Genomic DNA, 23398 nt, shown 5'->3' with positions numbered 1-23398 from the left:
GCCGCCGCGCCGCTCCCGCCCACACTGCACCGCGCCTGCCGCGCCTGCGCACTGCGCGCCCCGCGCCGTTCGAGCGCGCTCGGGGCGGGATCGGGAGGTGCTGTGGGAGCCGCTGCGGACTCTCCTGCGGGTCCCGCCTGTGCCACCGGCACCGCCTGTGCCACCGCCACCGCCTGTGCCACCGGCACCGCCTGTGCCACCGCCACCGCGCTGTCGGGTGTCGCTCCGCTCCTGTCGGCAGCGAGGCGGGGCCGGGCCGGGGTCGCTGCGGGGCGCGGCGTGAGGCACCTGTGGCAAGGCATGTACAGCGGGCTGGGCCCGTTTTCTCATACGGCAAGTCTGTGCTTTCTGTGCCTCCTGAATGCACGCAGAGCTCCTGTTCTCAAAAGAGACAATTTGTACAGTTATTTTTATCTAGTGAGCATGGGGAGAGGTACTGTGTGAAATGTACCTTGACATTTGGAAATTTGTATTTTTGCTTAGAAAGAAAATAATATTTTCCTTTTTTTTAATTTTTTCTCCTTTCCTTTTTTTCCCTTCACCTTATTTTGTTATCTTTAAAAGTATCTTTGCAAATAGTTTTCACATATGTTTAACAGTGTTTTGATATTAAATATTATTTTAGCTATGTGCGAGGTACCAGTGGAATGTAGTATGTGGACTTGCTCTAAAAGTGGTGCTGACAAGGACCTGCTTGCAAACGTACAGTCCTTACAGAATCAGCTGAGGAGAACTGAAAAAAACCTGCAGTCAGTAGAGAAAGAGCTTTCCAGGTATGAGTCTGTTGGGAATGAGAACCACCTGTCTCTCAGGATGTGAAGCTGCCCCTTATTCAGTGTAATGGATTGCTGCAGTTAGCTCCTTTTGTGCTTTTCCTTTGAATAGTCTTTGATAAACAGCTCTAATAAGTCACTTAGTAAAGAAAAAATGGAGTAGTGACTTTTTGCTCTCCCTCCTAACACCAGTACAGGTGAACATCACGGCCACTGCTTTGCTGAGGGGATGGGCTTTGTGCTGGAGGACCTCGTTCAGCCTGATTGCAGCTGTCCAGACTGTTCCAACCCTAAGAAGAATTCTGGTAAAACATCTCACCAGGATTTTCAAAGAAAATCCAAAGTAAATATTGCTCTTTATTACTTATTGCTTTGGTTTTCTAATCTTTGCTATGGTTTTGACCCTTTTTTGGCTGGTAGAGCCTGGAGTGAATACACTGTAGCACTGGACAATGATATCAGTGGAGCACTCAATATCATTTGAATATGGTTTTTCATCAGAGTTTCCATTATGGCTGCCTGGTACTTGAAGAAGGTTTATAAGAAAGATGTGGTCAAAGTTTTTAACAGGGCCCGTTGCAATAAGACAAGGGGTAATGGTTTTAAGCTGAAAGGAGGTTGATTTAGATTAGATGTAACAAGCAAGTTTTTTACTATGATGGTGGTAAAACACTGGCACAGGTTACCCAGAGTGGTGGTAGATCCCACATCCCTGGTAACATTCAAGGTCAGGTTGGACAAGAGTCTAAGCAAGTTGATCTAGTTGAGATTGTCCCTGATCATTGCAAGGTGGTTGGACCAGATGACCTTTAGAGGTCTCTTTGAACCGAAACTGTTTTTGATTCCTTGATGTATATATTGTTTATGTATGCATATATAAATCTGTGTGCATGTCTATATCTCAAAATGTATTTTTATGTCTAGTCTTACTTGGTATCCACAACTTCAAATAAAACTGCGGAAGAAAATGAACGTCTTCAGGAGAAGCTGGATGCCCTTCATGAGCAAAATGCATCTTTGACTTCTCAGAACTACTACCTAAAGAGCAGAGTGGAAACAATGAACTTTGAATTGATGCAGTCAAAACCAAAAGTATGTATCTTTAGGGTATTCATCAAAAAGAAAAACAAACCCCAACCCCCCCAAACATCCCAGTGACCATGATTTTTGAGTTTATAATTCCAAACAGAGCATGCTATTTTTTTTGGTCTTATCCTAACCTATATAAGTTTAATGTTTAATATATATTTAATATTAAGTATTAATCTGGTATGTAATAATTTAGGTTCTATTTCTGCATGGGCAAAACAATTATATTAATTATGAATTCTATCTATTCATGTTCCAGTCTAAAGCCAGCAAGCCATAGAATACTTTAGTAAAGAATGTAGTTCAGTGTGTTTATTTGGTACTGTACATTCACATGTCTGAGCTACATTGAGATTAATGTGAATAATAATGGCACAGTACTCATTTGCCTAGGAAAAGAAGAGTTGACCTCATTAATCCAAATTAATAAATTAAAAAGTGAAGACAGGTTAGCAGGAAATGTTATATATAATAAATCATTACTGAGTTACTATACACTTGTCTGTACAGGTTTATTTTGTGATAACTATGTTCTTGTATTTGGTTTGCATGAAATATTAATAAAACATAGCTATGCTTAGTGGTTTTTGTTTGAGAAATGTTATCTCCAATACAGTACAAATAAATAGATAAACAAAACATTTGACTGCCTGACACTGAAAGAAGAAATAGTTGAATATAAACCTTTTGCGAAAACGAAGAGACAAGATTGACATATGAAGAAATCACTCTGCTAGACAGCATATCACTCTGGAACTGGAAGGGATGTTAAATGAGCAGAGAATCAGAGGTCAGTTGGTGTAGATGAACAAATGTAATTTACAATGAGGTTAAGAGCACTGTCATTCAGTGCAGGGTGTTCTTATGTGCGTAACCCGAAGATCCATATGCAAGTGTTAATGAAACCCCAATTATGTTTGTATTTCAGATTTCGTATCTTGAATCTGCGTTAGGGACGCGTTCAGTCAGCATTGCCAAGCTGAAAGAACAGATTGTAAACTTGGAAGCAGAAGTTTCAGCTCAAGATAAAATTCTAAAGTAATAAGTGTACTTTCAAATCAACGTTTTGTTGTTGTCTGCTTGCTAGTCCAGTCTTTTTTGGGAATGACATAATTGCTGGTACTGTGTGGGTCATGGAATCTGGGGTCTGAAACTTTAATTTTAAAGCCAAATACAGGAGGAGGGAAGTGATGTATTTTGTGCTGAATGTACTTTAAGACATTGAGAAAAAATATTGAAGGCTAGTGGAAGAAACCGGTTTAGAATGTGTGCTAAACACAAGTGTGCCCTGGTAACAGAGTGAGTGCGTGCTACGACTGCATACGTTCTGTTGTAACAAGCATACATTTTCAAACATGTTAGTGCCCTTTGTCATATAAAGGGTCAGTCACTTGGCAGGTGTGACACCTGATGCCTGTTGATGAGGTTTGGACACCACTCTAAAACTGCAGACGTACTCCTGGGGAGTCTGGAGACTGTGGGTGTTCCAAGCCTAGTTTTGAGAGTTGCAGTGGGTTTGACTAGTGCTGCTTAAACATTGTGTGCAGAAAAATTACCAAAAAGTTCTTATTTTTTTATTATGCTTTGTTTATTTGCTAGAGATGCAGAAGACAGACTAGATCAAAACCAGAAAACAGCAATGCAAAGAGAAAACTTGTTACACAGATATCAAAAGGGCTATAGAAAGCTGAAAATGGAGTTAATTGAACGAAGTAAGCAAGAAAAGAGGTACGAAGTTATTTTAATAAATGGAATACTGAATAATAAGTATGTGTTTATTTTCATTGATAGTTGTTTATTTTGTGGAATCAAGTTATTTTTCTGCTTTAAGTATGTTATTTTTTAAAAAAGGGAAAATTCTGGGTGAAGGTACTGATTATTTAAATAGACCCATTTAAAATCTTGAAATTAGCTGGTAGTTGCGGGCTGATACTGTACACTAATATCCAGTTTACCAGCTGGGTTTTTCCCTTCAGGACAGATGTACTGCAGTGGAAAGCTGGAAAGCATCCATATGTTTTTCCTGACTTATTTTTGTCTTTGTCTTGCAAGAATCTACAATGTATGCTCAGTACTCAGCATTCAGGAGTGCTGTATTCTTGGGGTTGGTGCAAGGAAAGTGATAAAAGCACAACTTAATGGAGAGAACATTTTTGTATCCTTAATCATACCTGTCTATGTGGTACTGTTGAAAAGGGTGCTGTAATTCCATCTCAATCCCCATTTTCCTTTCCTATTGCCTCTTTAGCTGAGTGGCTCTGTGGCTGCTGGGAGGGGTAGGTAATTTCTTTGACTGTTGGAATTTACCATGTACAGTTCTATCACCTTCACAATGTCATTTTGCAAAAGTGAGAGGAATAAATGAAAAGATTCCTACCTGCCCTAATCATTTAATTCCATTACCTGGGGTGAAAATTGACTGAATTAATTACTTAGAAAAGCATGTTTTCAACCTTTTGAATGCAAACTCTTTCTTCGGCTTGTGTATCTACCAATCAAATTACCTCTAACCTCTTCTTATAGCAAGACAAATGGTAATAGTGTGGGGTTTGCGCTGCTGGTTGAAGAAATGTGTTGCTTTATGATCACTATTTCTTCAGAACATGTGGGGTTGGAAGCTGTACTTAGTTACTAGTTGCAAATGTAAATGTTTTGGTGTTTCAGAAAAGCTGAACTTCTGCCAGATGTTAAAGGCAACATATGTTGTTATGGTTAGTATTAGCAATTATTACAGTTTTCTTTGAATCATTAATTGCTGCAACTTACTAGTTGTGGGCCAAGCGAACTGAAGTGCTTTAGACTAACACTGTTTTGTTATTCTGAAATCCTTTGATCCCCTCTCCTGAGTACTTTTTCCATCTCTGGGTGGGCAGTGGTCCTCAGCCTGAGAAACACCGACCTGAGGGGCAGCTGTACTTAGATGAGCCACTGCCCCATGCCCACAGTTACTGGGCAGCAGGAATTCTTTGCGTGCCTGTGTTGGGTGTCCTGAACAGATTGCATAGCTGAGGTTACTGTTCCAACTTCTGCCCTAGTGAGCAATGACAGGGGAAGGGGCAGGAGCCATAGAGAGAAGTAGTGGGGAGTCTGGGTTGTTGCTTTGAGCAGTTTCTTATAGTGATATCTACACCTTGAAAAGTTGGAAGAAGAAAGGAACTACCTGGAGCAATTAATTTAGGAGCTGTTTTTAGTAACTGGAGTAGATAGTTACATAATGGAATTTGTGGTTTTTAAAATTGGTTTGCTTCTTTTGCTTTGCAGAGCAGAACAGCAAAAAAATGAAGCTTTGTTGAACATGGAGGAGCTGACAAGAACTTTCAAAAAGTATAAAGCAGAAACCACTGAAAAATTAGAAAAGGTGAGAATTTTTTCTTCACTAGTTTTTGCCATTGCCATTGAAATTTGTCTTCTTCCAGTAAACTAGGCAGCTAACAGCAACAGGTTCACCAGGGAGTCAATTGTTTCTGCTTGTTGCTGGCAAAGTCCTAAGCAAGATGGGGCAGGGTAAGCAGCTGTTTGTGGTGATAAATTCAGTTATACAATTTTACACTGTCTTTGCACAGTCTGGACAGTCTGTGTCTTTGGAGTATCTTAATACTGCTGCTGTTTCTTCTGTCCCCTGCTTGCCAGCTGGGAATTTTACATTTAAAAAGTATAAGATCCTTTTAAAAGAACTCTTTTATTCCATTTGTATAACCTGTTCAATGAAACACGAGCTAGAGAACAACTAAGATGAAGTCATCTCCCAAAGTTCCAGTGATCAATATTGTTAATTCTTCCTGCCTTGTGGGAAGAGAATTTTTCTTTTTATTAGACTTCTTTCTGTGTGGAAGGAGATTGCCAACTGCAAATATGCCCTAAAATATTAATTTTTTTCCAAATTGCAGGAGAACTTCTTTGCCCCTCTCCTTTTCATCACAACAGTGAGAAATAGAATTATCTACAGACTTACCAGAAAGAAAAAAAAGAAAGAGCATAGTGTTTATAGTATTCTTTTAAAAGTAGCCTGCGTGCCATGGAAGCTGAGTTTATTGTTGTGCAGTAATGTAATAAAATTACTTTTTAAGGTTAAAGCTGAAGAAGTAATCTTGGGAAAACGTTTAATTAATTGTGAAAAAGAAAAAGAGAAGTTGAATGAACAATGTATCAGCTACAGAAAGGATCTAAGCATCCTAGAAGAGCAACTGAGGTAATGCAAAGGCTGTACAGTTATTTGAGAAGAACTTGCATGCCACAGTTGTCACTGTGAATGTGCTGCTCCATTCATCTAGCTTGAACCAGTAAATTTTTCTACATTATTTTCTATAACTAACCCTTCAATGTTTTAATCCCACACGCTGCCACACATTCACAGTAAGGTGCCACCCCCAAGCTTTCTGGGGATGCTGGTTCTTTGGCTGTTGTGGGCGCTCTGGTTTCACATGTCCCAGTTCTGCTGCCTGTGCTCTGCTCAGGCACCTGCCCATGAGAGGCACCCTGTGAGCTCCTTTGCACTGCCAGGGCCAGTCCCCACTCCTTGCACACCGTGGTGTCTGTCCCTGGATACAGGGGAGATAACCTTGGCACCCAATGGGAGGCTGTGCTCAGGCTGCTGTGGACGCTGTGGTGCTGACTGCAGCTTCCTGAGTGGTCAATCCCAACTCCAAGGCCCTTTCCCACTGTTTCAATTCTTTATGCTCCTTTTATGTTTCTTTTCAAGCTGAGCCCCTCTTTTTTCAGAAGTCCTTTGGTCGTTCCCTCATTGGTGTAATGAGGGAAGACAGCCAGCTGGCTGTCTTTAGAGTGGTTAGGTTTGCACAAACACCTGCACAGACATTTTGGGGTGTTCCATTTAGTGTGTTGTCCATGCTCACAGTCCAGTCTAAACAGTTGTTCTTTGGGCCATTTTGGCAAGAGCAGGCAGCGTGTGAACACCCTTCCACTAGTCTGAGCCTGCTTAGCAGGTCTCTGATGATGATGAGGTTTGTTTCTCTGGACTGTTCTCTTCTTTCTGCTAAGTTACACCAGGTTTGTAACTTTCCTAAGATAATTTAGTTTGGTAAACCAACAAGTACCTAAAAAGGCAAATAATTTGGGATGAACTAAAAATACAATTGTCTTGGTGTACAAGCAGATATGAAGGGAGAAATTGGACCCCTCCCTGTCTTGTTAGTAACAGAGTTAGTAGCTCAGTCTTGGTATTTTCATCCATTTTGCTTTTGTTACATAGTTATTTTATGCTGTTCTTATGTTGCCCTGGTTTCAGCACTGTTAAAGCCATTTGGTCTGTTTCCTACTAATGACTGTCCTGGCAGTGCTCAAAGCTTAATGAAGTTGCTTGAGAATGGGAGTAGTTGACTCTCTCCTTTTGTTTGCTGATAGCAGTTTACTTCTTCATCCTTAGGAGCAGTGACAGCTTAGTAAAGCAGTGAAACTTTTTCTGTCCTTTGTATAGTATAGAGCTAAGCCTGGATTATGAGAAGTAGTATGGTGTGTTCTGGTACTCCTAATAACAAAAATCCTCAGTGTTGAGCTATACCTTTTAAATGCCTTTTTAGGCAATTAAAGGAAGAGAATAATAGCACAAAAGAAGAAATTAAGACTCTAGAGGCAAAGAACACTGAAATGACATCAATGCTGAGTCGGTCTGATCAGAAGATCATCAAGCTTGAGAGTGAACTTTCTGAAAAAGAAATAGTACTTAAAAAGAAAAATGCTTTAATAAGTGAAAATGCAGAACTGAGAGCACTTACTGCACAGCAACATAACCAATTGAAATTATATCATCAAGAAATTGAGGATTCAAGGGAACAGCTCAACATCTTAGAAACCGTTATTTCTCAGTTATCTTCAAATACATCTGAAGAGGTACAGTAACTTACAGCCTTAGAAGTGTATTATGTATTGAATAATACTAAGGATCAAGTTATCCAAACTTTAACATCCTGATATGTGTGTCTTAAAATTTATATACTGGTATAATACATGAATTAATCATGCTCTGAAGCAATAAAAAATTGATTTGTCATTAATATTTGGTTTCCCTTGACTTTTAGTTTAAATGGCATCATTTCAAACACCAGCTTTTGAATTCTTCAACAAAAGAAGCTATCTCTGAATCTTGTGGTGAATCAAGTAAACCTTTGATTGCACACTTAAGGTATAACTTTTTAGTTACTGAATTACAGCAAGAATAGTCAGATAATAAGATGATACTAGAACTAGCATGTAGAAAGAATGTTAAATAGTTGTCTCCTCCTTTATAATAGCATTAAATTGCCAATGAAAGAAGCAGAAATTCAAAAGCCATGTACAAACTCAACTACCTGTACTGGAGCTGAGCATCTTTCTAATGGTAACAAAGGACAAGAAAATAGCAGGTTATATGGCCTGGAAACAGAGCCTGTCAAATTGATCAGAAGTGAAGGAGGTAAGCTCTGAAAGGGCTGTGCAGTTCTGTCTAATTAATGCCAGAGATGTTCTGGTGGGGTTTAACTTGTTTTTGTAGTTTTATTTTTTAAATGTGTATCTGTGAGTTATCAGGTATGGTTTGGTTGAACAGTGAGTGTTTTGCCCCCTTGGAAACTCTCACGTTCTCCAGGCCCAGCATTGTTGTTTCTTTTGCTAGTTAAGTTACTTGTTCAGCAATAGCTAAGCTGGGAGTTGTGTTGAAATGGAACCACGTATTTTTTTTCTTTATGCAGATTATGCTAAGGTCTCCATATTTTTGCTGTTACTTTTCTCTATATCCTGCTGTTGCAGTATTTGTGCAATTGCTTCTGTGATTACTATTAGGACTGCTCCAAAAAAATTACCTCAGGACACCTATATATAAAATGATGCTGTCTTCATTTCTCCTTGTTTGTTTGTTGGTTTTTTGTTGGGGGCTTTTTGGTTTGTTCTCTTGAGTTATATCTTTCAGTTACATTGTAGGTTTGGATGTTCTTTTATAAGTTAATCTTAAACTTGTTTTTTCTACTTTGAGAAAGGAGAAAATGTCAACAGTTGGAACTTATAAGCAAGCAATTTGAAAAGATGAGGCAAAGATTCCAGAAAGAGAGAGAGGAGTTACGTGCAAAACTGACAAAGGCAGATGATGAGAATTCTTCTTTGAAGACCAGCATGGCTCAAAGAACCCAGCAGTTTCAAGTCATACAGGAAGACCTATTGAAGAAGGCTTCAAAAACTGGTAGCTTAGAGAGAGAAGTAAGTGTTTACCAGCACTGAAGAAAATATGTCACTTTCTTTTTAGTTCAATAATCAAGGATAGTGAAGACAGTAGTTATGGGAAAATGGCAACTGCCAGATTATTTTTGAAATCTGATTCATTTGAGAAAAATTTGAACTAAACTTTTCAGCAAGTAGGAAAACTTAAACGTATCAGCCTGCATTTGTTAGTTGTTGGAAATTTGGTTTTAAAGCTGATGTAGTTAGTGGACTTTTCTACTACTACTTTGATTTGTTATGTGGAAAACAGGCTCAGTCTTGTTGCTTTGGTATGGTTGAATTAATGTGTAATCTTAGGAAATAGATGTTGAAATACACTTGTATTTTCCCTCATTAAATGTTAGTACAGTTGCCAGAGGTAAACATTGTTAGCAGAGAGTCACAAAAGAAAGAAATTAAACTTCAGCTCTTCTCAGGTTGAATATGTTAAAATGCTAATGTTTACATTCTGGTAATGACGTGTTTATAGAGTTCAGTATAATGGGATTAGCAAGATTTCCTAATAAAGGACATAAATGTTAGAAATATGGGATAGCTATGTCACTGATAATTATTGTTAATTGGATAAATTTTAGGTGAATTGTCCTGAATCTTTCTCTGTAAGTAATAAAATTTAATAGATTAAAAAACCCCAGCAATTAATTAAAGATACTATGGGAGTAGCCAAAATGGAATTGGTGATAAGAAAGTATGTACAAATACTTGAATAAACAATTGCCTACATGGTGTTTTCTGCTATATTTTATTTCAGATAAGAAGGAAATCTTCCCAACTTTCTGCACTTGAGAAACAGTTGGAAGAAAAGAATATTGCTTATTCCACTGCTGCAGCAAGAAATGCTGAGTTGGAACAGGAACTTATGGTAAAATATTCTTAGTGAGAAACTACATTAATGTATAAAGACATAAGTGGAGCTTAAACTTTAATTTAACACTAGTATTCCACATATTCAAAATGGATGGACTTTCGGATCTGCTAAACAATCTGTGCAGTTTTTAAGTATCAGTTTTTGAAAACCTAATCTTGTTTCAGACAGAACATCCCTTTTTTCCTGCCTTTGAATGTGATAAGTTATTAATGGACATGTTACGTTCTCCTTATGATATGTGCAATGAAGATCAGGTTCTGTTGAAGTCAGTAGGACCATTGCCATTTGTTTCAGTGAAATACATGTAGACCTGTGAATAAAAAAGTCTTCAAAATGGTATTTTAAAGATGCCATCTCTCCATGAGAGCACAGAATTTCTTTTTGTCCGTCAGAAGTTACCTGAGCCATAGTCCACCTTGGCAGGCACCTTGTCTCTGGTGGCTGCATTTACTGACCCTCTGTACCCATGTTACTGGAGTAACATCCTTTCAGGTGACACATGCTGTGTGTAAATTCAGTATTTTCTGTGTTGTTCCTTTACAAAATCTAGAAACTAGATGATAAAATGCTAAATATTTTTATTAATTCCTTTTTGTTGTTGCTGTTTCCCAGGGAAAAAGGAGACGCATTCACGAGTTGGAAGCAACTATCAGTGAAGAACATGAGAAAATAAATTCTGCTTTTGAAAATGCAAAGTTGATTCACCTGGAGCAGCACAAAGAGATGAACAAACAGATTGAACTAGTAAGACCTTCCTTGTGTGCTAATATGTATGGGTGTTATACCTGACAACTGTTTCTGTTAATGTCTTTGTCTTTCTCAAAATTCTGAGATACATGTCCATTTTGAAAGTTATATTAAGAAGTTCTTTCTTCTCCCTATGTTTCCTGATTTTACTACATTTTCCATCTAACTCTACACAACTTTTCCTCTGAAATATTCATATCCTCTCTCCTGCTCAGCTAAAGAGAAATAAGGACTTAGAAAGAGTCCTATTGTTCTTTACTCCAACAACTAGCAAAAAAAAGGAAAGCTTTATTGCCTACTGGGTCTAAACCATGACAGCTCCTAACAATGCTGTCTTCTTGACAGAACCTCTGCCAGCCTAAGCCTTATGAGCATCTGAGTTCAAGAACTGTTCGTAGGTTTCTCAATCTTTGAAGAAGAATTCTGTTGCTTCATGCAATTAGAAAAATACCTGTTTCTATTTCTAGCTGTTCAAGAAGCTTGTCATATTTTCCTAAAGAATGCATGCATGCCTTACTGTCTTGGCTGAGGACACAGTTAAACTGTCTGCCCTTATTCTCTTGATTTAAGACATTAAGTGTTTGGAATTTCTTGATACTTTTAGGGTTGTGCAGTACTGCTGATGGAGGGATGTATTTTTCATTAGAAAAATGGTGGGTGAATAGAACTGAATGACATTTAGATGCACCAATTCTTATTAAAATAACAAATGATGATTTACTAATGGACAGCTTCAGGCACAGATAGAGAAGAAACATCAACAATTCACTGAGCAAGAGAAAATAATATCAATTTTACAACAAGAGGTTATACATAAACAGCATCATATTGAATCACTGGATGGGCTGCTGAAAGGAAGCAGAGAGGTGAGGTTGGCTCTTCACTTTCTTTAAATGCAAATCGAACAAGGGACCAATAATAATGAAAAGCATATCCATAAATACATGGAAAAATTGGAGAAAATTAAAGATGCTTATGTTTTTTGCTTTTTAATTCTTGTTTGAGTAATTGACTGAATCTAGTATAGTCACCAGTTACTGCTACTACTACTATATATTGTAGAAACTGGAGTGACCTTTCATTATTTTGTCTCAGCATTCTCTTTATGTCTCTTGTTTGCCCCTTGGGCTTCTTGCTCTAATCAAAGGAAACAGATCTGGTGGATAAAGAACAATTACATCTATAATACACTAGGTGAAAGCCCAAGAATGTTCTAGTGTGATCATGCCTGCTGCTGCAGAATGTGAAGGGACATCTGCCAGGGGCCAAATGCGCTTCAGAGTGTCATGTACACAAATACATTATACAAGCAGTTGTGTTTTAATACACTGATCTGGGGTTCTTTTCTGATTCTTAATATGAGTTCTTACTAAATTACTGTTGCTATATTTACATTGTGTTCTCTTGAGTAAAAATATGTGTACAAACAGGAAATGGAAAATCAAAATGTCAAGAAAGATCAAGGATTGAAGATGCTGGAAAGTCAGTTAACGGAGGAAACAATCAAAGTTAGTAAGCTCTTTTGATAAAAATGTAGCTTTTTGGACATTTTACACAAAGATATCTTTTAGCACCATTTTTAGACTAGTTAATAGAAACCATGCCATGCAATTTTAAGTAATCTATTGCATTCAACTAGGTACAACAACTTGAGGCAGCACTAAATGTATGTAAGGAAGAAGTTGCATTGTACTTGAGGCAGTCGCAAGAAAATAAGGAGATGTTCGAGAATCAGCTCAAAGACAGGTCTGAAGAGGTAACAGCTTGTTTTACAACTCTTCTGTGTTGCAGAGAACACTGTTTATGATTGATTTGATCTGACAGTTTGTGAAATAACAGCCAAAACATTTGCAACAGGAACTGTGAATAGGAAGTAAGTTGGAAAAAGATGATACATTTTATGAGGCAAATGGCAAAATCATAACTAAGAAACACTGGATAAGCACCAAGATAAGTGAATTGTTGAAAGAAGTAACAAAATCAGAATTATGTGAAACAAATAAATTCAGAAAGTTTTATTGAATCACAGATGTGATTCTGTGTTCATTAAAAAGAGAATAGCTAATGCAAGTGCAAATAAAAATGTTTTATTGTAATAGAAAATAAATGTCTTTTCAGATTTGTTATTTACAGAAAGAAATAAAAATAAAAGATCAGAATATTCAGGACATAAGTGAACAAAATATTCTCCTACAACAATCTTTGCATCATCATCAGCAAATGTTACAACAAGAAACTATTAGAAATGGGGAGCTGGAAGATAATCAAATTAAACTTGAACAACAGGTACAATATGGTGATAAGTGTCTACATAAAGACAGAAAATGAAATGCCTTTACATATGTTTTTGTAATACCTTTAAAATCTGAATGTTTCTTTGGTAACTGAGTTGATAATTATTATTTTAGATATATCTAAAATAAAGAGTTTAGTTTTATCTTAAACCAGGTTCTGTGCTGTCAGGATCTGTAGCTCACATTAGAGTGGCTTGGTACTTGGAAAATCAAACCCTAGACTGCAATGTAATCCAGAACGCTGGGTCTAGTTATATTCACTACTATTTGTCTTTCAAATATGCAAAGTTCTAGTCTTAAATTATATACAGACTATAGACATCTGTTGTGTTAAACCCCTCATTACGTTATGTGAGTTGCAAGACAAGGATGTGTGTTTTTTGGTATGCAATTTAAAAGTACTCTTTGATGCTGTTTGCCAGGTATCCACTCTGGAAAAAGAGCTTCAGAAGCAGAAAGCATGTGCAGAAGATGAGTTGAGAAAGGTAGAGGAGAAACTTCACTTAGCTGTTCAGGAAGCAGATGTGAACAGACAGGAGGTGGATGAACTTACCTGCACAGTGAGGTAGGTTCAGTATTACGTGTGTGTCTGTATTCTGCACCCAGATGTGTGGATCAGAAAGGCTGCTTCTGAAATGCTGTTCTGCTGTGCAGTTAAAACTTCAGCCTCTGTGTGAGCACAGACTGGGCATCAGGAGGGAAGCTTCTAACCAGCAGAGGCATCAGTTTCCAAAACAGTTTTCCAGTGGAATTAATGCATGTCCTGGCACTGTTAGCCTTAAGATGGCACTTCATAGTGCAGTTCAATTCATAAATGTATCAACTTGCTTGTAATTGTAGATAATGCATTCTGGGGCAGCTTGCTACTCTTGTAGAATGCTTTTGATTGCAAGGAAAGCCTACTTAATGTGAGTTTTTTCTTTCTATTTTATGCACAAACACTTGTCTTAGAGTATGTAAGGACATACATATGTTGGTTTTGTTATTACATGGTTCATTTTTTTCTGGCTGCTTCTATTAGGCAGATTAAATTGGAGATGGATCAGTGCAAGAATGAACTTACTGGTATGGAAAAAGAAGTAGTGCAATTAAAACAAGATGGTGAAAACAAAGCAGTACAGATAAATCTGTTGGATGTCACTTTGGAAGAAGCAAGATCAGAGCTCAATAAAAAGGCAAATGAGGGTAATTTGGCTGTTTTCTTTCTCAGGTTTCCTTTCATTGTGCTACTTCTCTATATAGACACTTTCCCTATTTCTGTTTCATAATCAAGTACTTGACAGTCAAAAAATGATAATTTCTTTTTTAATGTCTTGGTAATTCCATAGTTTAAAAAAGCCCAAACAACCAAAGGCAAAGCCAACCAAACAACACCTCCACAATCCAAAAAAATCACCAACCTTTTTTGTAACATACCTTTGCAAAGTCTCACTTCTGTGGTATATACCTTTACCCCAGGTGAAATGAGTAAGTTGTTTCCGTGTAAATTGGTAATGCAGATTCTTCATGTGATAATCAAATGAGACACATACATTTAATAAAGGCATATGCTATTCACAAAAATTCAGCTCTTTAAAAGAAACGGAAACCCCAAAAGGAAGTCTTTTGAAATAAACTTTCCAATCCATTGTGTCCCATTTAATATAATTGTACCATTGTTTTACACCAGAGAAATACCACCAATTCTGCTTGCATTTTTCATAGCACTACATATCATATTCAATTACTAGAAGGTCCCTGTACTTTGGCCAGATGTTTTTAGATATATCATCATATTTCTAACCAGTTGTAGGTTATGAATTGAATAAAAACAGCGAAGATTTAGGTGCCATAAAAAAGGTTTTTGTATAACAAGTCACTGTTTTTCTAGATTGTCCTAAAAAATAATGATACTGAAAATTCATAATGACCACAATTGCTGCTGGGTAGTGGTGTTGCATAAAGACCCTGATGTACTGATGATTAAACGTTTTGTCTTTTGTGGTGTGTGTGAAATAGTGAGTGATTTAGAAGATAAGCTGCTTCAAAGTGACACTTGCCACAGGGAAGCCTTACAGAAAATAGCAGAACTAAAATCTGCATTACAGAATGCCCGTGAAGAATTAAAAATTGCTTTAGCACAGCTTCAGAAAGTGCAAGATGCATTGCAGAATGCACAGTTCTCTCTGGAGGAGAAGCACATTGCTATTGTGGAGTTAACAACTGAGCTCAGGTGAGCTGACATCTTTTCCAAAACTTACTGTGTTAGTTTTTCCTTAGGAATAGCAAGTAGTTTGGATGGAGTTTCTTAATGTTCTTAGCAGCTGTCTATAATTTTTAGGTGATTTGTGGCTGTAAGATAACTTGATACTTGAGCTTCTCAGCTCACTTCTAATTTCTAAAAGTGGTGCTGAATTCTTTTTTGGGAATTCTGTTTTAAAATCTGCTGAAATTACTTTCTGAATCCCAAAGCTGTGAAGTAATTGTAAGAAGAATAGTTAAATTGTCCAGTTTCCTTTCTGACCATAAATCAATTATACTTACTTCTGTACTATTGTTTTTAAAGAACATGTTGTCCTGATATAGCCAATTAAATACCTTGAATAAAGAAGTTATTGGGAAATATCCAGCTAGAAGATAGTAAACAGAATTACTCCATTTGGGTTTCTTTGTTTGCAATCAATTAGTTGATTCATGTTTAGGGTAATATGGCTTTAAGTAACAGGTCTCATGATTTTCAAGCTGCATACATGAAACTAAGCAGCTGTATGTGCATTAAGCAATTAAACATATGAGAATTTCAGGTGTTGCAAGGGGGAAATTGAAGACAAAAAGCAAGAACTCCTTGAAATGGACCAAGCACTGAAAGAAAGGAATTGGGAACTGAAACAAAGAGCAGCTCAGGTCAGATTATTTTAAGTATGCTACTGACAATTGTTCCTGTTATGCAGTGGGTAACTTATAAAAAGCCTCCTTGGTTTGATTGCTTTGAGTTATTGTCTCACTCTGTACTGTGCCTGTAGTCACAGTGGCTACTGCAAAACCAGCTCTGAGTTACTGCAGCCTTGAGGTACCAGGGAAATCAGGCTGTGCTCCCCCAAGGCACCACAGGCTGTCTGGATGGAACAGAAGCCTCGTCCAAACCTGTCTCATAGTTCTCCATTAGTGATGAAGTTGTAAGACAACTGTGCTCATCCTGATGTTTGCTAAGAGGAAGGAAAGAGCTGTGCTGAAGTGTGCTTGGAGATGGTAGACTCCTTTCCTTGTCTGCACTGGAGCATGTTTGATTAGCTCTAAAGCAGCCTTTAAATATGAAATGGTATCTTTGTTGAGAATAAATTTCTGTAGCTCACTTGAAGTATTTTCAGTCTTTCAGTCTGGCCTCAGGATTTGATGCCCATCCTGGGAAATTCTTCTGCCACTTATAATTAGCCCTTCCTGCAGGAGTTACCAGGTTTCCTATTCAAGAATATTTGAGGATCAGAGAGAGGGTGGGAATTTGAATAAATCTGTCCAAACAACTGGCACCATAAGGAGGCCAGACCTTGCAATATATTTTTGCCCCAGTACCCTTGAGCTGCTCCAGAAATTCATCAAAGCATTTCATGACTTTTTTTTTCATGTGGCAAAATTTGGCACTTTATAATAAGGTGGATTAGTATAATAAAATAATCATTGCCTTTCTTTTATAATGAGAAATAGGCTTGTATTCTGTGTATATGAGGACTTAATATATTCAGTTATGAACTTTCCCCCAATTTTTTATGTTTGGCCACTATTTTTTAAACAAAATAGCTGGAGTGCAGTTTATTTTGACTACTTGAGAGAATACTATTGAGTCTACAAAGGATTAATTTCATTCATTTTGCTGTCATAGTTTGTAATACTACTTCTTGAAATCTGCATACTGGGTCAAAACAAATTATTTCCTTTTCTTCCTTTCCTTCCTCTAGATTGTGCAGCTGGATATGACAGTTCATGAGCACAGGGGAGAAATGGAACAACAAATAATTCAATTACAGTGCAATTTAGAAAAGTCAGAGTTGGAAATTAAGGAATGCAATAAACAGGTAATTCTTGCTTAATTAGAAAGTTTCCCTAACAAATGGCAGCTAATTTGATGGGAAAATCTGGTCCTGGGACAAAGTAGCTGGCCAGGTTTAATCTAGAAAATGAAAACTGGTTTCTTATTGTAGGAAAAGGGGAAGGAAGTACCTTAGTAAGGTATCAGCAAAAGTATCCCACTTATCAATTGAAACTATAACCTTTTTCAGGGATATAACAGTGCAAAAATGAAAACATATTTTTTTCACTTCATATCATGTAGTTGCCAAACTGCTCTTTTAGTAAAGGCAAATGTTGACAAAATAAAAACTTGACAAGGGAATCCAAAGTCAAGGTAATACTGATGGTATTTGTGAGGTTTGTTCATTTTGTGCTTTTGTTTTTTTAAATCGCTCAGACTTTGGTAAAATACCAGTTCTGGTTTAATTTCATTTTCTAATCAGATTGAGAACTTAGAGAAGAAACTTCAGCATTCTAAAGATGAGCTTCGTGAGAAAGAGTTTGAATTGCTCCAAAGAGATCAAGAAATAAATCAGCTGAAGAAGAAAATAATGAAAGAAAACAACATGGCCTAGAAGCTCTTGGAAAGGTAAAATGTACCATGGATACACAACAAATTATCAGTTTTTAATGCCATTACTGTACCTGCCTAGAAGGAACAATACAATGTCTCTTTAACATAAGCATCATTACTTCTCCTGGAATCACCATATTTTATATCTTGGTGTTTGCTGAATCTTAATCCCCTAAAATTAAACTAGTGTAATTATTTAAAAGTTAGAAATCTGATGGCACACTCTTAATTGTCTGCTTTCAGTGGAGAAATTTGAATACCAATTGTCTGCCTGTGGACAACATGGTCTTCCTTGAAATGAAACAAAACAAAACAGTGTGCTGTATGATGGGAGCTTCTTAGGCTTAGGTGCTGTCTGTCATTGCATCCAAAGAGCACTGAGAGGGAGCATGTTCATAGGAACGAGAAGTGAGAATTTTTGGCAGTGAGTGGGGGCGTATGGATAGGGAAGATAGACAGCTTTATAATGATACGAGTCTTTGCCTTGGTGGAATCAGTTACTGCAAGTGCAAATATGATCTGAAATCAGTAGGGTTTGTGCAGAATAAGTTCAGTCACAGATGATTGCCAGCTAGAGGTAAATCCAAAGCCTGAATGGCTCCTGCCACTTTGGTTATGCTGCATTTGTGTATTTCCTTTCCTGCAGGTGAGATATTGGAGAAGCCTCATTTTTTACTGTGTGGTCACCAGATGCACTTGATCTGAATCCTGTGTCACGGGGGCTTGGCTGTATAACAGCTGAATGTGAAGGCTGTTTCACTGCAAATTAAGGCACTGTCAGCTCTCCTATCTTCTCTTCTGTTAGGTTGGTCATGAGAACAGGGCAGTGACAGGGCAGTGACCTGTTGTTTGAGAGCAGGACAGTGACTGGTGCATTAACATTTTTCCAACTTTTTCTAAGGGATGACTCTGAAGGAAAGAATTTCCTAGCTAGCCCCTATACAGCTGCTGACTAGACCCTTTCTTTGCAGACAAATTGCCTTATTATAGTTTTTGTAAGGCATACCAGGTAGTGAGAGGCCTAAGAATGGTATAAGAAAGGCTTTGAATATAGATCTACTTCAGTCATGTTGCTTTAGAGACTTGGGATGAAGGAAATGAAGTTTTATTTTCAATGTAGTGAATTAGTTAAAAAACTGGATTTGAAAATATTCTGCATAAAATATGAAATACATTTCAGAGGGCTTCTGGCTCCACTTAGAATATGATGTGATTCCTTCTTTGTTTAAAAATTGTGTATGTTAAGATGACGTAAGAAAACACTTTCTCCGTTAGTAACACACTGCAGACTGACTGACCACAGCAACTTTCTATCCTAGTTCTAAAAACTCAGTTGCCTAATCTGTCTATGGGGGGTGCTTTTTGTCTTGCCCAGGGATATAGTCTGTGTTGTTCTTTCTCCTCTTAATACACGACCTTGCCTGCTTATTACAGAAAATGTGTTAGTTCAGAGAAGGAGTTGTTAGAGAGGTTTGATTTCTGTCCTGGTCCACTCCGTCCCTTTGGGACTCACAAAATAACCAGGTCAGGATTTTTCAGTTGAATTGTTCTTTGTTCTTATGCTGTTTCAATCTGCAGTGAGGATCTTGTAACAACTCTGCTACCCTGAGAATTTTTAAGTATTCCACTTAAAGGAACTGAAAATATCTTACTGAATATTAAGAATGGCTTTTTCATTTTTCAAGGCAATTGAAGTAAAAAGGCAGATTTGTCACAACTTTTTGGTTTTTTTAAAGCAGTGGTTGGCAAAGTTAAATCTCTGGAAACTAACAAAAACCCACCCAAGCTCACACACACTGTTTGGCTGCGTTTGTTTCTATTTACTGTAGGAAATAGCTTAGATTCATGTTGCTGTTTTTTCCTCTTGATCATTGACACCTTGATACTGTTGTTTTACAAACAATTCCTGAATTGTTAGAAACTTCAGTTGCTAGGAACTTAAACACAATAATGCAATACAACATGAAACCTTAAGCCTTACACGGAGGAGTAATTTCAAAAGACAGTGCTCCTTTAAACTGTACAAAATTTTTACAGGGATTTGTATATGAAGATTCCTTCTCAAAATACTCTGCATAACGTTTGCCTACTTACCTGCTAGACCTTAGTATGTGCTGGAAAATTTGTAAATTGTGCTCTTTGAGAAAGGAAATACACTTCAGTTACAGGAGCACTGAACAAAAACGCATTAACAATATCAGTCTAGGGGTAAAAATTTGAGAAAGCAGCCATGGACTTGAGACCTGCCTTAGTTTTTTTGAATTTGTAAGATAAATCTTAGTGATGAAAAGTAACATTTTGGTACAAATTGATTTAGATGCTGTAATTTGAACGCAGAAGTTTAAAGGAAAGTTCTGATTGCAGATACTTTGTTTCAGGGGCAAGAATTGTGAAGAAATAAATGTTGCCCGTTGGACAAGCAGCGACCCAGGAATGTTATTGCTGGCACCATAACTGTGCATTCAAAGAGGAAATTTTGACATTGTGTTTCCAAATGAGGAATGTAGTTATTTGTACTGAAGCAGATTACAAGTTTTTTTATTTTTCCAACTGTTTTTGAGATTATTGGCTTGATATAATAACATATTAATTTATTTTTTATACTTGAGTTGTAGGAATTAATTTCAGCTGTCATCTTTTTCCAAGGATTTTGAATGGTGTACTGTTTTCATAGCTCACTTTTAATTAAAAGCACAATGGTATTATTAACAATTTTTGTTTGGGAATATTTTATCTTTATTTTTGTACACATGTGATGTTGCAGACACAACATCTTATTTAAACTGACTTGTTTGTAAGATGTTTTAGGACACTGGTTTGATCATAGACAAAACCTGCTGCTTTGCTCCAGGCAGTATTTTTATGATGCAAAGGGGTGTGGGACAAGGCCATAAAGCTTTCTGAGCTTTGAGAGTTGTTTGTAACATAAATGCATACAAAAATGACCATTGATTAAAATGGCATCATAACTATGCGCTGTAAACCACATTTCTTCCCATTTTTCCAAAAGTACTACACATTTTAGCTAGTACCAATGGCTAGAGGCCCCACTTTTATTTTTACATAAGGATCAGAAGCTGCAATATGGGTATGAGGCCTCTGAGTCTGATTAATGCACACTTGATTTCTGTGCATTCAGACATGTGGTTCATACTTCAGAAAATCAAGTTAGTAAAGCCACTTGACTTAAAGATGAGGAACAGAACTGAATGTGTTGCAATTTAAATACTAGGCCTCGGTAAAGTGTTTTGTATATTAAAGTGTATGTTGGCCAGCAAATGTATCTGTTGTATTTCTGCACCTCTGTAATTGGACGTGGCACTGAGTGCCATGATCTGGTAAACGGACTGGAGCTGGACCAAGGGTTGGACTTGATGATCTCAGAGGTCTTTTCCAACCCAACCGATTCTATGATTCTAAGTGGTCCTGTGCTGAAGTCCTTGGGCCTTTCACTGTTTATGTAAACACATTCCACAAATGCCACACTTTAAGTGCTTTTACAAAAGGAGCCACACTTTCTGCTATGACAAGGTCAAGATACACTTACCTGAAGTATTTCTGCAGTTTCAGATTATTTATTCTGCTAGTATGAAAATTATGATCTAGCAAAAAATACTGTCACTTACAGAAATATATTGTGTGTTTTAAATCAAGCTATGTGTTTCTCTACATAACAGTAAAGGAAAAATATTAGAAGTAGGTTGACCAGTATAATAATTGCAAATTAAACTATTATTTTTTTCCTCTCTTTAGGCACATCATTTTGCCTTCAGGCTAGAAATCTATGCTTCAAATTTCAGACAGATTGTTAAAACAGTGGAACATGTAAGCCCTTCAAACCAGGATTTCACTTGGAAAACACAAGCAATCTGTAATTACAGCTGCATTACAACACTAGTGGAATTCCACTAACTAGCACTGCATAAAGCCTTGCCTGCTCCTCCCTCATGCACTAAATATAAATGTGCATGAGCAGCAAAAGCAATTTGCCTAATCTCTGAATCAGCTAAATAGCATTTGCACTAAAATTTTGTCTGTATACGAACTTCTCTGGTTAAACTGTGGGTCAAGCCCGATAAACCATCAGAATCATTAGTTACATTTTCCCTGTAACTTTAGATGTTTTGCTATTTTGTTGCTTGTCTGAGAAGTTAATGATTCAACTTATACTGTTCAAGTAACTGTTTCTTTAGGGAAGGATGGAGGTTTTTTTAAAACGCAATTTCAGTTAAATATTTCTGTAGGATCCTACTTTTCTTGAATTACCAATTTACATCTATGCACTGGAACACCAGGTTCATTCTTCTGAAGTGCATTGAATCACGTGGGGTTGTTGAGTCCAGGAAAACATCTTACTGGGTATAATAGCATTGCAATTAGCTGAACGCTGCTCATAAGGCTAATGGCTTATTAAGGTCTTTCTGGTTTTTTGGTCACTCAGGACAGAAACAACAGACTGAGTATCTTTCTGCAGTGTACCTACAGTTACTGTTTGTCAAGCACAAATTGCACTGAAGTGCCAGTCCAAGTGCCCCTCTATTTAATCCACAGTTTATATGCAAAATCAATTGAATATTTTCTCCCAAACTGGAACAGTCCAAAACTCAGACATCATGCTAGTTCTGACTTTTTTAAATTTCCAACTTGCCAGTTGCACAGTTGAAAGTGTTGAGAGATTCCAGTCTTAGCAAGAATGTAGTGAAGCTGGTCCGTTCAGCACCTTCCTGTCAGTTCCCTGCTGCCAGTGTCCTTGCTTGCTTTCCCTGTTCTTGGTTGGGAACACTGCCAAGAGGAAAGGTGGGGTATCTGTCTAACAACCTATCTCTGTCAAGATCCACATCCCATTTTTCATTTTTTTTCTGTAATGTCTATTAGGACTCCTACTAGTAAGGCATCAGGGAAGAAATCCATGCCTCATTCTGTTGCAGGAGAACAAGGAGGGTGCAGTAGGTGCAGGACATCTGAACAGCTTTAGCAGAGGGATCCCACTTTGGGTGTTGTTTACTTTCCATAGATGTGAGTGGAGAACTCGATATTACAGACTGATTGTAATTGTCTGGCTTTTCCTGCCAGTAGTGTGCAAGCTGGTTTTTCTATTAAAAAAATCCATATAGTTTACAAATGTTTTATTTTTAAGTTTAATCTAATTTTCTATTAAATATAATCTATGTTGATAATGCAGATTATAAGCACATGCAGGAGCATCTGCTTCTGTTTTTGTCTACTTGGAGATTATCCCTTAATCATGCAAGGCCTAGGTGTGCATTTTCGGATTTGTTGACTCAGGGAAGTTGGAGATGACATTAAAGGCCAGTCACATTATACTGTAGTTAGATTTAGGTTGTTGCTCCTCTGAAGAAGAGCTCTTGCTTGAACCACTAAGTGAAGAATGGCAAGAAGAAATGTCCTCATTACAGGTTGCTCCTCGGGAATTGGACTGGCATTAGCTGTAAAAATGGCAAAAGATGAACAGAAAAGATTTAAAGGTAACAATGTATCTGTTATTTAGCTTTATAAAGAACTGTTATTCAAGACACTGCTGGTTTTTTCTCTGTGATTTTACAGTCAGTTGTATTCAGTTTGGTGACTTTCTTGTTAGTTTTCCACTGCAAAGAAAATACAGTAGAGTGAAAAATACACTGTTTTCTGTAAGCAGTTTATATTCCGGTACCTGTATTGAAACGTGTGCCTGTGCCCATTTGAGGAGCAAAGAAAGGAATTTATGGAAACAGTTCCTAAATTTGCCATTTTTTCGTTAAAGCACATTTCATTACTTCAATCCTGTGCAGGCATAACTGGGTGA

At 37.4% G+C, this 23398-nt stretch overlaps 1 protein-coding gene across 7 annotated transcripts; it reads left to right on the top strand.

Moving 5' to 3' along the window:
- The first annotated feature begins 75 nt into the window (after positions 1–75).
- On the top strand, positions 76–22954 carry CCDC18 (coiled-coil domain containing 18). Of its 7 annotated transcripts, XM_071565269.1 has the most exons (26): positions 76–173; positions 210–298; positions 626–773; positions 966–1116; positions 1698–1865; positions 2791–2900; positions 3462–3590; positions 5124–5220; positions 5930–6051; positions 7400–7709; positions 7898–8001; positions 8111–8271; positions 8827–9047; positions 9820–9930; positions 10549–10680; positions 11415–11549; positions 12114–12191; positions 12323–12439; positions 12802–12969; positions 13400–13542; positions 13999–14162; positions 14976–15189; positions 15761–15860; positions 16910–17026; positions 17465–17610; positions 19974–22954. In XM_071565269.1, the coding sequence occupies exons 3-25, from the start codon at positions 628–630 to the stop codon at positions 17594–17596; spliced, it is 3330 nt and encodes a 1109-aa protein (XP_071421370.1). In that variant the 5' UTR covers positions 76–173; positions 210–298; positions 626–627; the 3' UTR covers positions 17597–17610; positions 19974–22954. The 7 variants fall into 7 exon arrangements, 6 of the variants coding, with proteins under 6 accessions (XP_071421370.1, XP_071421366.1, XP_071421371.1 ...); XM_071565265.1 differs by having other exon boundaries at positions 76–298; XR_011698646.1 differs by lacking the exons at positions 76–173; positions 210–298 and adding an exon at positions 18242–18366 and having other exon boundaries at positions 601–773.
- Positions 22955–23398: the final 444 nt, after the last annotated feature.

The sequence above is a fragment of the Pithys albifrons genome, chromosome 10 (genome assembly GCF_047495875.1).
Source record: "Pithys albifrons albifrons isolate INPA30051 chromosome 10, PitAlb_v1, whole genome shotgun sequence".
In the NCBI taxonomy this organism is placed as follows: Eukaryota; Metazoa; Chordata; class Aves; order Passeriformes; family Thamnophilidae; genus Pithys; species Pithys albifrons.
Note: the sequence above shows the minus strand (reverse complement) of the source record. Positions and strands in the feature narration are given on the sequence as shown.

Coding starts and splice junctions, on each gene's coding strand:
- CCDC18 (XM_071565269.1), top strand. CDS start 628: ATGTGCGAGGTACCAGTGGAATGTAGTATGTGGACTTGCTCTAAAAGT. Junction 6,052..7,399: donor ATCCTAGAAGAGCAACTGAG/GTAATGCAAAGG, acceptor ATGCCTTTTTAG/GCAATTAAAGGAAGAGAATA. Junction 9,048..9,819: donor CTGGTAGCTTAGAGAGAGAA/GTAAGTGTTTAC, acceptor ATTTTATTTCAG/ATAAGAAGGAAATCTTCCCA.